The sequence below is a fragment of the Nycticebus coucang genome, chromosome 1 (genome assembly GCF_027406575.1).
Source record: "Nycticebus coucang isolate mNycCou1 chromosome 1, mNycCou1.pri, whole genome shotgun sequence".
Lineage (NCBI taxonomy): Eukaryota > Metazoa > Chordata > Mammalia > Primates > Lorisidae > Nycticebus > Nycticebus coucang.
This window is the reverse complement of record NC_069780.1, coordinates 133910481-133924862: the sequence shown is the minus strand read 5'-3', so window position 1 is coordinate 133924862 and position 14382 is coordinate 133910481. Positions and strand designations below refer to the sequence as shown.

The 14382-nt window shown below is 42.0% G+C and overlaps 1 protein-coding gene across 6 annotated transcripts in view; it reads right to left on the bottom strand.

The window, feature by feature from the left end:
- Window positions 1–4383: 4383 nt before the first annotated feature.
- Window positions 4384–14382, bottom strand: part of GCNT4 (glucosaminyl (N-acetyl) transferase 4) — a 32458-nt gene continuing 22459 nt past the window's right edge. For all 6 annotated transcript variants that reach the window (XM_053588567.1, XM_053588538.1, XM_053588547.1 and 3 more), the window contains one exon: window positions 4384–9297. In XM_053588567.1, the coding sequence (XP_053444542.1) occupies window positions 7929–9296 (1368 nt within the window). In that variant the 5' untranslated portion in view covers window position 9297 and the 3' untranslated portion in view covers window positions 4384–7928. The remainder of the gene's footprint in view (window positions 9298–14382) is intronic.

Sequence of the window (14382 nt, the reverse complement as noted above, 5' to 3'; positions counted from 1 at the left end):
TTACACAGATCTGAGGGTATCTTTCTATTGCCCTGCTTGGTTTTCAGTAGCAGGTGTCATGTAATGAGTCCCACCCCTGAGATGGTGTTAATGTCCATGCTCTCTACCCCATATATTTATTCTTTCCATCCCCTCAAGTTCCCAGTAAGTGAAAGCAGTATCACATTGATTAGATCGATATTTAACATCATCATAATATTAACATGATTCTGGCTATGTAAACAGTGTCTCTAGCTGAGCTACAGCTGCACAACCTTTTGTTCTCCTTAGATTTCATAATCTTTTCCCATAGAAATTTTTTTCCCAGCTGGGTAGAAGCTGTCTCACTGGTACATATCCTTGTTTTATGGATTTACATGCAGGTCTGAACTTGAGACTTTACCCTATAATTTTAGGTTAATCATGCTCCCCCAAATTCATTTGTTTTTATTACATTTCATAAGATGGTTCCAAATAAGACAATGATGTGGATTAAATAATTTTAGAAGGACTTATAGTTAAGGAAATGTATCAACTTTGGTCATGATTTAAAAAATGTACTATAGATATAGCCACCTCTTCAACAATGTACAGACAGCCCAGAAGACAGACCATATAAAATATTTCTGTATTTCTGATCACACTGTCTTAAGGTCTAGAGACATGTAATTTTATCACAAAACTTAGTGTTTTCTAAGTACTAACTTGGCCTAATGTTTACAACGTTGAGATAATTTTCGGGGAAGATATTCTAACAGTGGTTCTGGAAGCATGGTCCAAAACAGCATCAGCCTCACCTGGGAACTTGTTAGGAAAGCAAATCCCTCTCGCCCCATGATGAGAAATTAAACCTGTGTTCTGACAAGCCCTCTAGGTGATTCTAATGCAGACTAGAGTTTGAAAACTACTGTCAAGCTGGGCTGGATGGCTCACACCCATAATCCTAGAAAGCTGGAGGCCGGGACATGTGGATTGCTTGAGTTCAGTTCAAGTCCAGCTTGAGCAAGAGCAAGGCCCAGTCTCTAAAAATACCTGGGGGTTGTGGTAGGTGCCTGTAGTCCCAGCTACTCAGGAGGCTGAGGCAAGAGGATTGCTTGAGCCCAGGAGTCTGAGGTTGCTATGAGCTGTGACGCCACAGCACTCTACCAAGGGTGACAAAATAAAACTCTGTCTCAAAAAAACAAAGAAACAGGGGTGGCGCCTGTGGCTCAAAGGGGTAGGACGTTGGTTCCATATGCTGGAGGTAGCTGGTTCAAACCCAGCCCCGGCCAAACTGCAACAAAAAAATAGCCGGGCGTTGTGGTGGGCACCTGTGGTCCCAGCTGCTCGAGAGGCTGAGGCAAGAGAATCGCATAAGCCCAAGAGTTAGAGGTTGCTGTGAGCCGTGTGACACCACGGCACTCTACCTGAGGGCGGTACAGCGAGACTCTGTCTCTACAAAAAAAAAAAAGAAAGAATCAAAAAAACAAAGAAACAAACAAAAAACACCCCCCCACACACACCAAAACCCAAAAACCACTATCCTAGACAAACACTATATAAATCAGGTACCATGTCTGCTGTTAGTATTTACAAATCGAGACCTGAGATGACATATCAAGTTTTTTCTTCCATAAAAGAAGGCTGGAGGTAGACAGTCTTAGATAGGTCAAAGGCCATATTTTTACCTATCTCTGTCACATAACTTCCATCCTCATGGTTTTAAAATGGCTGCTGAACTTCCAGCTGTTACAAACATTCCAGGCAGCAAGAATAAGTAAGGGAGGTGGAGCGAAGGCAAGTTGGGTAAGCCACTCCCAAATGTATTCTCATAAGCAACCTCTGCCCCCTGACTTTTGCCTACAACTCATTGGCTATCCTTAGTTGAAAGGGCGGGGAGGGGGATGTTAAGAATTAACAGTTGGTCATGTTGTTGCCAAGATTAAAACCAGGAAGCCAGGAAGAATGGCTACTGGAAGGAACCAACAGCTTCTAGGTTCTTCCTGGAATGGAGTCATTCATCACAGTCAAAAATTAGAGAATGTTGTTCTGAAATAGCTCTTTACTAACCATGCATTAAAACGCCATTTTTGATCTGTTAGAGGAAAAGCTATGTACTCTTGCTTTAGGCAAAAGTCTTTGCTTACCTTAAGAATCAGAATAGCCATTTATCAAAATAAATAAATACAGTTTATTTCACGTAAGTAGAGGCTATGGTTGATAAACTCCAACAACGTGTCCTTTATAATTCCTGGGGAGAGTCATCTGTAACAAACATATATATAAAAAGCAATAGTTAAAACAAATCCGTTCTCTCCAGGATTGTAATTCCTCCCTTGGAAATGAATCACAAGGAAGTGATTGAAGGAAAGGTGAAACTATACACGCAAACCTGTTCACAGCACTGTTATTTATGACAGCAAAAAAAAAAAGTTTAAGTAACTTATGATCCAAATGGCTTACAATAAACGAAGGGCTGAGTGAATGAATTGTGGTATGTTATGCTATGTTACATAGCCAAAAAGACCGTGTAGCAACATGGCAGTGATTGTAAACATATTGGTGGGGGGGGGGAGAGACTTAAAAATATGTGTATATGGACAAGAAGAGGATTCAGAAAATTGTAATCGTTTTGCCAGGATGTAAGAATTACAAATATAAATATAGTTTCTCCTTCTTTCTTTCTTTTTATTTATTTATTTTAATTTTCTCTACACACGTACATGTGTTTATTTGGTTTCCACTTTTTGCCTTCACAAAATTAAAGAAACTTAAAATTTAATAACAATAACAATATTTAAGATAAGGACTAGAAACAAAACCCCCCTTCTTTCTTTCTTTCTTTTTTTTTTGTTTTTGTTTTTAGACAGAGTCTCACTCTGTTACCCTGGGTTGGAGTACCGTGGCATCAGCCAAGCCTATAGCAACCTCAAACTCTCCAGGCATAAGTGATCCTCTTGCCTCAGCCTCCCAAGGACCTCCAGAGTACCGCTATAGGCACCTGCCACAAGACCTGGCTAGTTTTTCTATTTTTAGTAGAGGCGGGGTCTTGCTCTGGGCTCAGACTGCTCGCAAACTCCTGAGCTCAACTGATCCTCCCATCTTGGCCTCCCAGAGCACTAGGATTACAGGCATGAGCCACTGCATCCAACTGGTTTCTGCTTAATTTCCTTTATTGTTCTATTGGAAACAACAGCAAGAACAAAAAATTACATAAATTTACCGGAGTTACTGACCATAATTTTTCCCCAGATTCTTTTCTGGCTATTTGTCTTCTGCGTGATTCAAAGGTGCTCCTGGACATTGCTGGTCTGTGTGAAGCCTGCCTTTAAGGTGAGGGAAATGGTCTTCCTGTAGCTTTTACAAGCCAACACGAGTTGACTGATCATCTGTCTCTGAAGTAAAGCCAAGCCACTACGCACCAACATAGGGATATTTTTTCCAGTACTGGGAACAAACTTAACAATCAGCTATTCATTTCTTTTTGCCACAGTTTCCTCATAAGTAGTTTCATGAAACTAGGAGCTATTGTCTCAGTTGGCTGTAGATTTGTAGATACCAAAGGGAACAAAACATTATGGAACTTGCTATGTAGGAATTGAACCCATGAGCCTTTAATAATGATGCTAGGTATAGCCTGCCTGCCACCGCCCCCAATACAAATGTCTTTTTCTGAAATTACTGTGGATTTGCATGGTTATCCAGGTTGGCAAGAATAGAATTAACCATATGTTGAGTATAATGTTAATTTGTATTATGTTAAAGATTCCCCAAATGGCCTTGCTCCTTGAGATGAACTGAGATTTGCGAGTGTGATCCATGTGCAGACTCTTTGCATATCAGCATTCTCAGTAGGCTGCCAATTGATAAGGATTTAGAAAGGGTGAAAAAAACATGGTTGGGAGATTCTCAGAGGGAGTCAGTGATGCAAAATACTCAGCTTGGTAGAGCTGAAAAGGTGTTATCCTCACCAGGAATTGTCCACCAGCACAGCTGGAGGACAGTGGTGGAGCCAGACCTGATCTGTCCACAGCTTGTAACTAAAGCAGGAGCCCCTCAAAGAGAGAGAAGGGTCTTGATTTTCCAGGGATTGAGGGAACTGAGATAAAGAGTTCAGCCTACCCTCCTAAGAACTGACTTCCCATAAAGTAATCAAGGAAACAAGAATATTTTCTTAATCTTACAGTAGCAGCCAACCTGAAGGAGGCTGAAGATAGAGAAATCCTGGAAGAATCTTTGAGACTTTGTCAAATTATGTGTGCCTATGTTCTGTGTATGTGTGTAATAGACATGCTGAATTTCTCTTATACTGCAGTGAAATGAACTCTGCTCTTCAAATATCAGGCAAGTGCCAGAAACGAAAAGAATCTCTGAGAGGCACCAGAGCAACCTGAGAAAGGAAAGCTCATCAATTCAGTTTTTTTGAGCACATTTTATTTTACAATACCAGAGAATTAACATCTAGTAGCAGCAAAAATATAAAAACAAAACAACAATCTATTTAAAATTCACATAATAGGAAGTATATTTCAAAAATGGTAAGAAAACAAAGTAGGGGAATGAGATCAGTTGACACAAATATATGAAAAAAATGAAAACTTCATTAACAAAAAAAACACAATGGCAACATATATAAGGGACATTCACTTTACATTTCCAAAGTAGACTGTCATTTTTGTTTTCTGTGAAATATGTCTCTATCTAGGTACGTGTATCTTCACATTGTGGATGGCAAGAGAAACCTTCAAATTTAAATAGATACATTTCATTTAAAATAACTAAAACATTAAAAATAGCAGCAACATTGGTCTTTTAAATATATATAATGTTACAGTAGATTGTTTACATAATGTAGATGTATTTGGTAGCTCTTTAGTAATTCGTATTATCCATACAACAATTGCCAAACTCCAAGGTTCTGGTCTCGTGTCTAAATAACTTAGAGTCTAGATTTAATAAATACTATACAAGAATAATTATAAAACCCAGACTACAAAATATTCTCCACTCCAGGGAGGGAATCATAGCAAAAGGTTTTAGGGAAGAATCAGGTTCGAAGGCATATGGGAAATGTGTGGAAAAAGAGTGTGATGTGACAAACGCCCTGAAATGTTATGAACTGAGTCCAGAGAAATGTTATCAATGGGGGAAAGAAAGCACTGTCCCCTTTCATCCTTCTATGCCTTCTCTGAATATGGCATGAAAGTGATGAACAACTTGGGAAATGTCTCAATAAACTGAGAATAGAATAATTTCTCCCCAGACAGGAGACTGGACTAGGGTGTTGATAATTAATCTTCAGCATTTACATTTATTCTGACGACCAAAGGCATAAAAACTGAGATTTCAACAGGACCTTGTGTATTTAATCCTGCATGGCAGGATGTCTGCCACTATTCCCAATATAAGTCACAACCTGCTAATCCTATTGGTTTAAAAAGAAATCCCAAATGTGGTGACAGAAGTTTCCTCATACCCGGATTTGGTTAAAGAATTTGCTCCTGAGATTGTGGCCCCTTTTTATACTTCAGAGTTTTTTCAGAAAAGGTAAATGTTTAAGTCTTTCAGTGGGGTTGGACCTTTGCATTATACATACATAACTATAGGTCCATCTCAAAAGTATGTCCCTCTTTTCAAACAACTTCATATACTATTTCAATTGATTCTCACAAAAAAGCTTGTGAGGAAGCCAGGATAGGCATCTAAGCGCTCATTTCAAAGACCAGGAAAATGAAAGTTTATAAAAACCAGAATGACTTAGCTTATCCTTGGTCACATACCTAAATGAATCTACAGATCTTTTGCAGAACTTAGCTCTATGCATGGTTACTCTTTTTTCTTTTTCATAAGAATGAGGCATGGTAATAGTTGTTTTCTGAAAGACAAAGCATAATAATTTGAAGAGGGTGAAAGAAAGAGAGAAAAGTGAGCTGAAGAGAAGAAAAGAGAGACAAGTGGTGCCACTTGGCAGTTAGGATCGCAAACTTCAAAACAAGCAAGGTGCATTTCACATGCAAAACACAGAAATGTTATTACAAAAATTATTTAAAGACTTCAGTCTTCCAAATAGCTTCATTTTGGTCTTGATTACTATTATACATCTTTAAGTAGTTACTGAGGCTGTCATTGAAACATAAGATCATTAATAGAGTTTTACATGAGTTCTACAGTTTCCCAAGAGGCTGGTAACAATGTTAGATCCTGTTCTCAGGCCCCTGCCCCTGCCCCTTTCCCTCCAGCACACACCATTACATTAAAATCTATATACCGTGTATAGATTTGGCTCATTGGGAGATTTTCTCCAGGGTGGGTTCTATAAAACATCATTCATGATTATTCTTGCTGTGTCCTTCGGAAAATTAGCTTTTTCTCTCTGGAACTAAGCTGAGAAGACAGCTGAGATAAACTTAGAGCTTTTATCATTTTAAATTTGGATTCCACTTGGACAGTTGCTGGAGAAGAAAAACTTTGAAATTACCATAATAATTAATTTAGAAAACCTTTTCAAGAGACTCTTACCGTGATAGTTCCATAAAATAAATTTTACGAATTCCATAGGAAGTACTCTACTGTTAAGGAACTTACCTATAATGATAATGCATAAACCAGGAGAATTTAAGGTTCTGGGGAGAAACACTTTGAACTATTAATCAGCTCTTATTTTTAATTTGTCTGCTTATTTTTATTTTATTTTTTTGAAACACAGTCTCACTCTGTCACTTGGGGCTAGAGTGCAGTGGCATTATCATAGCTCACTGCAACATCAAACTCCTGGGCACAAGCAATCCTCCTGCCTCAGCTGTGAGTAGCTGGGACCCAGCTAATTTTTCTATTTTTTTGTAGGGATTGGGGGTCTTGCTAGGCTGGTCTCAAACTATCCTCTTACCTTAGCCTCCCATAGTGCTAGGATTACAGGTGTGAGCCAGGGCACCAGGTGAGTAAATGTGTTTTAAAGAAACAGTTGAATTTTTTTAAAAAGTCTATTCTTGACACCATTTTGTAACATGATAAAAATGCTGAATAAACCCCTTTGTTCCTCTCACCTGCGCACCCCACCCATGTGCTCCACCAACTTCCCTAACTTTCATATGCCATATATGCCCCACTGACAGTTTCCACAATCCTGAAGTCAACATATAATGCCCCAAAAGGCAAATTATGCTTTGGCAAGCAAGGAACTGGACAATTCTTTGAGCTTTACTGAGGTAGTGGAGTCTCTCCTCCTAAAATTCTAATGGTTAGGAAATGTCCAGGAAGCCGAATTAAGAGCCAAGTGGAGTGTTGGTCACTGTAGTTAAACACCACTCTGAAATGGGTAGTTAATATGATTATACGATTACCACATACTCCAAAACATTCTTCAGTAGAAAAGATCCTGATTGTTACATGGAAAACTTAAAGGTGTTAAGGTTGCCGTGTGATGAGGGTCAGCCACAGTCTTTTAAAAAGTGCCTGTCATGGGTGGCGCCTGTGGCTCAGTGAGTAGGGCGCCAGCCCCATATGCCGAGGGTGGCGGGTTCAAACCCAGCCCCGGCCAAACTGCAACCAAAAAATAGCCGGGTGTTGTGGCGGGCGCCTGTAGTCCCAGCTGCTCGGGAGGCTGAGGCAAGAGAATCGCGTAAGCCCAACAGTTAGAGGTTGCTGTGAGCCGTGTGACGCCACGGCACTCTACCCGAGGGCGGAACAGTGAGACTCTGTCTCTACAAAAAAAAGAAAAAAAAAAAAAGTGCCTGTCATTCAGCTAGGTGCTCAATCAATATTTCTGAGATTACAAGCAAAAACAGACATTAAAAAAAGCAACCAACTGGAAGCTAGTATCATCAAGATTAGATCACTTTCCCTTGTGCAAGGAATTTTAGACTCCTCTCAAACTACAAGAAGATTACATTCAAATGGTATGAGGCATGGGATAGTATACAATTCCATATGACTCATTTATCAGATGGCCTCTCATTTCCATTATAATTTTACTATAATGATGTGATTGTGAGATTTCTGTCCATAAATAACTTTTCTGAAGACAAAGTAATCCACTCTCTCTGTTGTTTTTCAAGCTTTTCCACCAAGCATTTAATCAAGATAGGGTCCACCTTAGAATCAAATTTATTAGCAAACCAATGTCCATCTCTTAGAAGCCACCTTAATTCTGCGGCTCCATAAATACACACACTTCGGAGGTGAGAGCCTGTACAACTGGGATACAAAAAGCCTTCATAGTAATTCCATTTGACAAGGCGGGTCTTACTCTGTAGATCTGACACATCCTTGGCTGATCTGGAGATCTCCCCAGGTATTCCTGGGATTCGAATTAAGGTAGCCCAAAAGTGTTCATCAGGAGAGTATGTATCCTCTGACCAGGCAAAAAAGTCTTTGATGAGCGAGTTGTTGAAAATATATTTAACAAATGCTTGACTTAAAACAAAATAAGCACTGCCAACAAATATCTCGATGTTATGAGGGGGTGCCTCCTTGGAGATGTTTGTCCTGATGGGGAGCTTCACGTACTCATAAGGCACCTGTCGGAGTTCGTGGTGATAAGTAAATCTTTCCATTTTACTGTTAGGGGGTTTCACAGTCTCTAACATATTTGCTCCATTGAGTTTCTTCAACTCTGACACTAATTCAAAATTTGACTTTAGGGGGAAATCTTGCCCACACAGATTGATAACATATTTCCACTGAACTGAAGACTTAAGAAGGTCTGACAAACAATTTAAATCAGCTTGGAGTCTGGAAATGTGGGCGTATTCCACAGCCTCTAATTTGGAAGCAATGAAAATATTGGAGAAGCACTTAGCTAAATTGTTCATGGCAACTTTGAAGGGGTCAGGTGACTTACGGTCATAATGGATGCAGTAAATATTGTGCTGGTTGTATATAGCATGGATCAGCCTTTCAACCATAATTGCATCTTTGTGGACAACCAAAGAATAGGCTATTGGGAAGCTTTTCTCCTCCCTTGAAACAAGCTTTTGAGCGTACCTTCTTACAGTCTGATAAATCTCACAATCACTGGTTATTGCCACAACATCATCATCCTCCAAGTCAATGATGTCTCTTCTTCTTATTTCCAGACTCTTGCCAATCTCCAAAGGCTCCTGTTCATAGATACCAGAACAGTTAACTTCATACCTGACTTCATCCTTAACATGAGTGTACCTGTTTCTTACAAAAGGCGAGGTACTTAAGGAGTGCTCAACCAGGTAAATGTCTCTTGGAGGGAAGAGGAGTCTTTTCACGTTTAGAAGCTTCAACAAGGAGAACACCCATAGGGTTAAAAACAAGATGAAAACTTTCTGCTGCAGGGGATATTTAAAACAGCATTTGAATATCTTCATTCTGCAAGAGGAGAGAGAAATAATTCAATTGAAAAGTTAAGAAAAAAAGTTTATCCAAAATTTATTTGGTTCCTACCATATGCCAGGTAGAATGCTGGGCCCAAAGATGAATAAAGAAAGCTTTTGCCTTTAAAAGAATCCAGAAATAAGGTAATAGGGATATGAAGAATGGGGGTATTTTGTGATATTCTGTGTTAACCATGCCTAATTTTTGAGAGAGATTGATTACCAAACAGAATGAAAGGTAATGCAAACTCCTAAAATGTCAATGTGTCTTATATTGTCTGCATTTCTGCTTAGCATATTTGAGGAGAGATTTTTTCTGGTTTGGGCAGAGGTCTGGAAAGTGGATGTCATCTAGAGGTCCTTAGAGATGCAAAGGACTCAACGGAGGCCAAAAGGAACAACTTTCTTGATTCTACCTTTAGATCTTGAATTAGACTTTGGTCTTATGTCAGGAGAAGAAAGCCCGGGGAGCCCCATCTTCAGAAATAAGAGCAGTGGGTAGACATTCAAAGGAGCTGTGGTAGGTATTAGAGATTGTGAAATGTTATATGGATTACAAGAGTAGGTCAAATGAACAGTTCCCTTAGTTTTCATATCCTTAGTCCCCATTTCCTCACAGGAATTAGCAATCTAGCCCTTAAAATAAAAAGGGCATCTCACTGACAGTAGTAGATGGTGATGTAAGAGCTGCCTTGGGGCAGCAATTTGGCAATTATCTGTCGATTTGAAATGTCCTCACCCAAGAATCTCCTGAGTAAGGCTGGGCTTGGTGCCTCACGGCTGTAAACCTAGCCCTCTGGGAGGTTGAGACGGGTGGATTGTCTGAACTCAGGAGTTCAAGACCAGCCTGAGGAAGAGCGAGACCCCGTCTCTACTACAAATAGAACAACTAGCCAGGCATAGTGGTGCATGCTTGTAGTTCCAGGTACTGGGGAGGCTGAGGCAAGAAGTTTGCTTGAGCTTAGGAGTTTGAGGATGCTGTGATCTATGACACTATGGCATTTTACTCAGGGTTACAGAGTGAGACTCTGTCTCAAAAATAAAATAAAATAAAAGAAAGATATCATAGGAAAGCAAAGATGTGCACAAGGAGGTTCCTTGCAGTGTTTTGTATTCATGCTAAAGACAGAAAATGTCTCAAATACCCTTCAACAGGGTATTGTTAAAATTACATCCATACTACACAAAGAAAACCCTGAGACTAATTTGTATGTGCCAGTGGAAAACAATCTCTAAGATATACTATTAAACAGAAATAAACAAAACACAGAATTGCGTGTAGTAGGCTTCCATGTGTCTATACTTGCAGAGAGCACGCGTCATTCAATTTTTTCTTAAAGGAACAAATAGTAAACATCTATGGCTCTGCAGGCCGAATTGTCTCTTTCATAGCTACTCACCTGTGCCACACAGATGGCATGCAAAGGAATGGGTGCAGAGGTGTTCCAATAAAACTTTATTTATAAAAACAGATGGCTGGATTTGGCCCACAGCTATAGTATTTCCAAAGGGGGATGGTATGCACATAGTGCTGGTAAAAGACTTGCTTTGCAGGGTGTGGTGAGAGAGAACTGAGGACTGGGGCCTGGGTGACTAGGAACATTTACTTATCACTGAAAATCCTTCAGCATCATTTACGTTTTAAAAACATGATTATATCACTTTTTCAGATATAAACAGGTCAGGTGGGGGGAGTGCATAGATGCTCTTAGCCAAAGCAGCAGGAAGAGAGGCCCAGGAAGTTCTAGCTCAAGGTTGAAACATGGCAGCACTGGCAGAGCTACTAGGGCTACTTCAGGAGGTTCAAATTCTGAGAACCGGTGCGGTCTGAGCAGCCCCTGTGCAATTTCCTATCACATCTCAATAAATCTTAAATGAAGATATAATCATTGTATCCAATTTTATTCAAAAGAATTGCCAAGAAATTAGAGCCCAATTTAATTCTGTAGATTTCTTCTATACATACCAATTGGCAAAGCTCTCTCCTGGGAATGACCTTCAACTTTCCTCAGTCACTTCCACTTAAATTGCTCTCAGTTAAAGAACGGCATGTTTGCAACCACTACCTGTCCTGCACAGTCTTGCCTCACAACCTGTCTCTCCTCTGTGGGCTGCCCCAGGGTCCTGTCCTCAGCCCTGCTCTTCTCACACACACTCACCTCACGCTCTGGGTTCCGTCTTCCACACTGACACCTTTCTGTATTCCTGTACCTTTCTCCCCAGCCTTCGCCCCTCACCCAAGCTTTAGAACTGAACTACCTGGTACTTGATAGACGTCCTCACCTGGATATCCTGCAGGTGCTCAAACACCATGAGTCCAAACCTGAATTTGACATCCCTGCCTCACCTGAGTGTCTGTCTCAGTACATGGTGACACCATCCACTCAAGAGCCACACTTGAAACTTGAGAGTTATCCAGCTCTTGCACTTCCTGCACACCCACATTAACAGATTGCCTCATAAATAGGCCCTGAACCCATTCCCCTTCTCAAGACAGCATCTCTGTGGAATCAGCATCCAGAGGAAGGGACTCCCTTGGTCCCTTGTCAGGTCTCAGCTTTCTGCTCCTCCTAAGAACACTGAATAGGAGCCCACCCACTCAGGGGCAAGGCCAAGGTTCTTCCTGGTTTTATTAAGCTGTGGAAAACTGCCCCTGATCCATAGGGTGACACATTGCATATGTATAGAATCAAGTTTGTGATAAAATAAGACACAGAAGACTAATCAATCTTAAATAGATTTTTACATATACATGTGTGTATATAGTCCTAATTCGTGGCAATTAGCCGTAAATAGGAAGAGCTTACATAAATGGCCAGAATTAGAATGGGTCTTCCCCAAAGTACATTTTTGCTTTTTCTTTTCTCATTGTCTTAGTCCATTGAATCTCTCCTTAGTATTAGGTGACAGTTCTTCCTGATAACTCCAGTGGCAAAATGAAAGACCTCACGTTCTAGGGGTATATGGAGTGTCCCGGAGTTGTCATGTCATTTACAATGGTATTAACTATTATCTTCACAATTCCCATAAAGACAAAGGTCAACTCTCTGTCCTGAAACCCGTTTCTGGGGCTGCTCTGCACCCACGGGTCCCCGCCCTTCCTGATCCAGCCTGAAGCCTGGAGAGACCGAGCTGGGTGGGAGGCTATGGCTGCCTGCCCAGGGAGCGGAGGCTGCAGGGCACCCGGGGAACCTGGGAAAGAGAGGCGGGAGGCATGTTGTGAGTCATCTAGGAATTGGCCTGGGTCCCCACGTCTGAGCTTCGCCAGCCAGGCAGGGACAAGAGAGAATTTCAAAGGAAGGAGGGAAGGGCAATGGCACACAGGCACCTCTTTTTCTGACCTACTTTCTACCTGAGGCATCTTTAAGGAGTGAGTTTGTGCATTTTGGGGTCAGGCCTTGATATCCTTTGAAAGGAGCAGCCCTTTAATCCACCCTGACAAAGTCACAATAGAACTCCTTCCCCTGTTTACCATGACCAGAAATTCCTTTAAATGAAAAGCATTTCTTTCCCCAAATTAGAAGTAAAAAGTGGTAAGGTGCAGAGACGTTTGGGGTGAGTTTCTGTCAAACCTGAAAAGGAGCTATTGACCTCTTTGCTGTGGTGGGCACTATTTGAGAGGGCAGAGCTGGCAGGAGGCTAGAGAAGACTACAGGTCTGGCATTGACTTTCCTCCAGAAAAGGCCTCTGCACCACGCCCTCAGCCCCTCCCAGCGCTGTAAGGAGCACCCTGCGGAGCAGTGCAGCCCCAGGGGCTGAGAGTGCAGGGGTGGAGGTGGGGTTGGGCAGGCGCCCTTGCTGTAGTACGGCCTTCATTCCCTGCCACCTGCACCAGGCCTACAGAATCCCCAGAGGCCCTGGGCTTGGTGAGGTGGGGACCAGTGCCTGGGGCCTGGCCAGCTCTGACCAGAGTTAGCAGGGCTAAGGCCAACCCTCACTCTGGCCATGTGGTTCCCAGGAGACTAGGCTATCACCGCCACATTCTGCAAAAACCCCATCCAGCACTTTCCCTCTGAAACGCCTATAGGCAGGAAACAGACAGGAGTTTTGGTGGCAGGAAGCAGTCTCACAATTATATTACTAATAGTTTCCCATCTGTGAACGAATGGGTATTCCCCTCCCACCTGCTCAGGCAGACAAGGAGGTCTGACCTGTTGTGGAGTTCATTGCCACACAGATACAAGTTCCCAGTGGTGATGACCTTAGAACTGAAAAAGAAAATGATGTAAGGTGGCTACAGCTCAGGTGAAAAAAGGTCCATAAGAATTCAGTGAAAGCCTCTTTCTCACTAAACAGGGATGCTGAATAAGCGTTTTCCCCCAAACCCTGTTCTTTTCCCAACTCTGCCAGGCATTGTTAGAGCCTTTATGGAAACAGCAGGAGCACAAACATGCACCCCAGCTAAGTGGGCACAGCCGCAGTCAGGGCTAAATGGCTGGGCCATCAGCAGCTCTTCAACTAACTCTTCTTACCCCAGCAATTAAAAAACCCAGACTGTCGAAGCAGTACAGGACTTTCCCAGGAAAGGAAGGGGAATGATAAATCAAGATTGAGAGGAAGCAGACTGGGGAGGAGAGCACCCAGTACGGTTAAGATTATGGACCAAGAACTGCGTGCCTGCCATTTTTCCTGGTAACTCACACAGGCTGTGGGGCTCTGAGGAGAGAGGAGAAACGGTGGCTGCGCTTCAGATGCTGCAGAACTGGGCTGCAGTCCCTGGAGAAACCCTTCCAGGGTGTGCAGCCTTTTTTCTTCTCGGCCGCACACTGGAAGAATGAGTTGTCTTGGGGCACAGGTGAAATACACAAACACTACCAAAGCTGATGAACAACAACAACAAAAAAAAGGTCTGTGCATAATCTTCTGTGATATGTGCCAACAGAGATAAGCCAAAGTCCCCATACAGTCAGCATGAGGCCTGCGGGTGGCGGGCTGGATACCCTGGAAGGCCAGTTCTTATCTAAAAATGAGGAAAGCTCTTCCCCAGCTTCTGGGAGGACTGAGGTGCTCAGCACACCCCTTAGATACTTTTTCTTTCCCTGTACCCAGCTTGCCTGACTCTAATTTGGGGGGGGGCTGA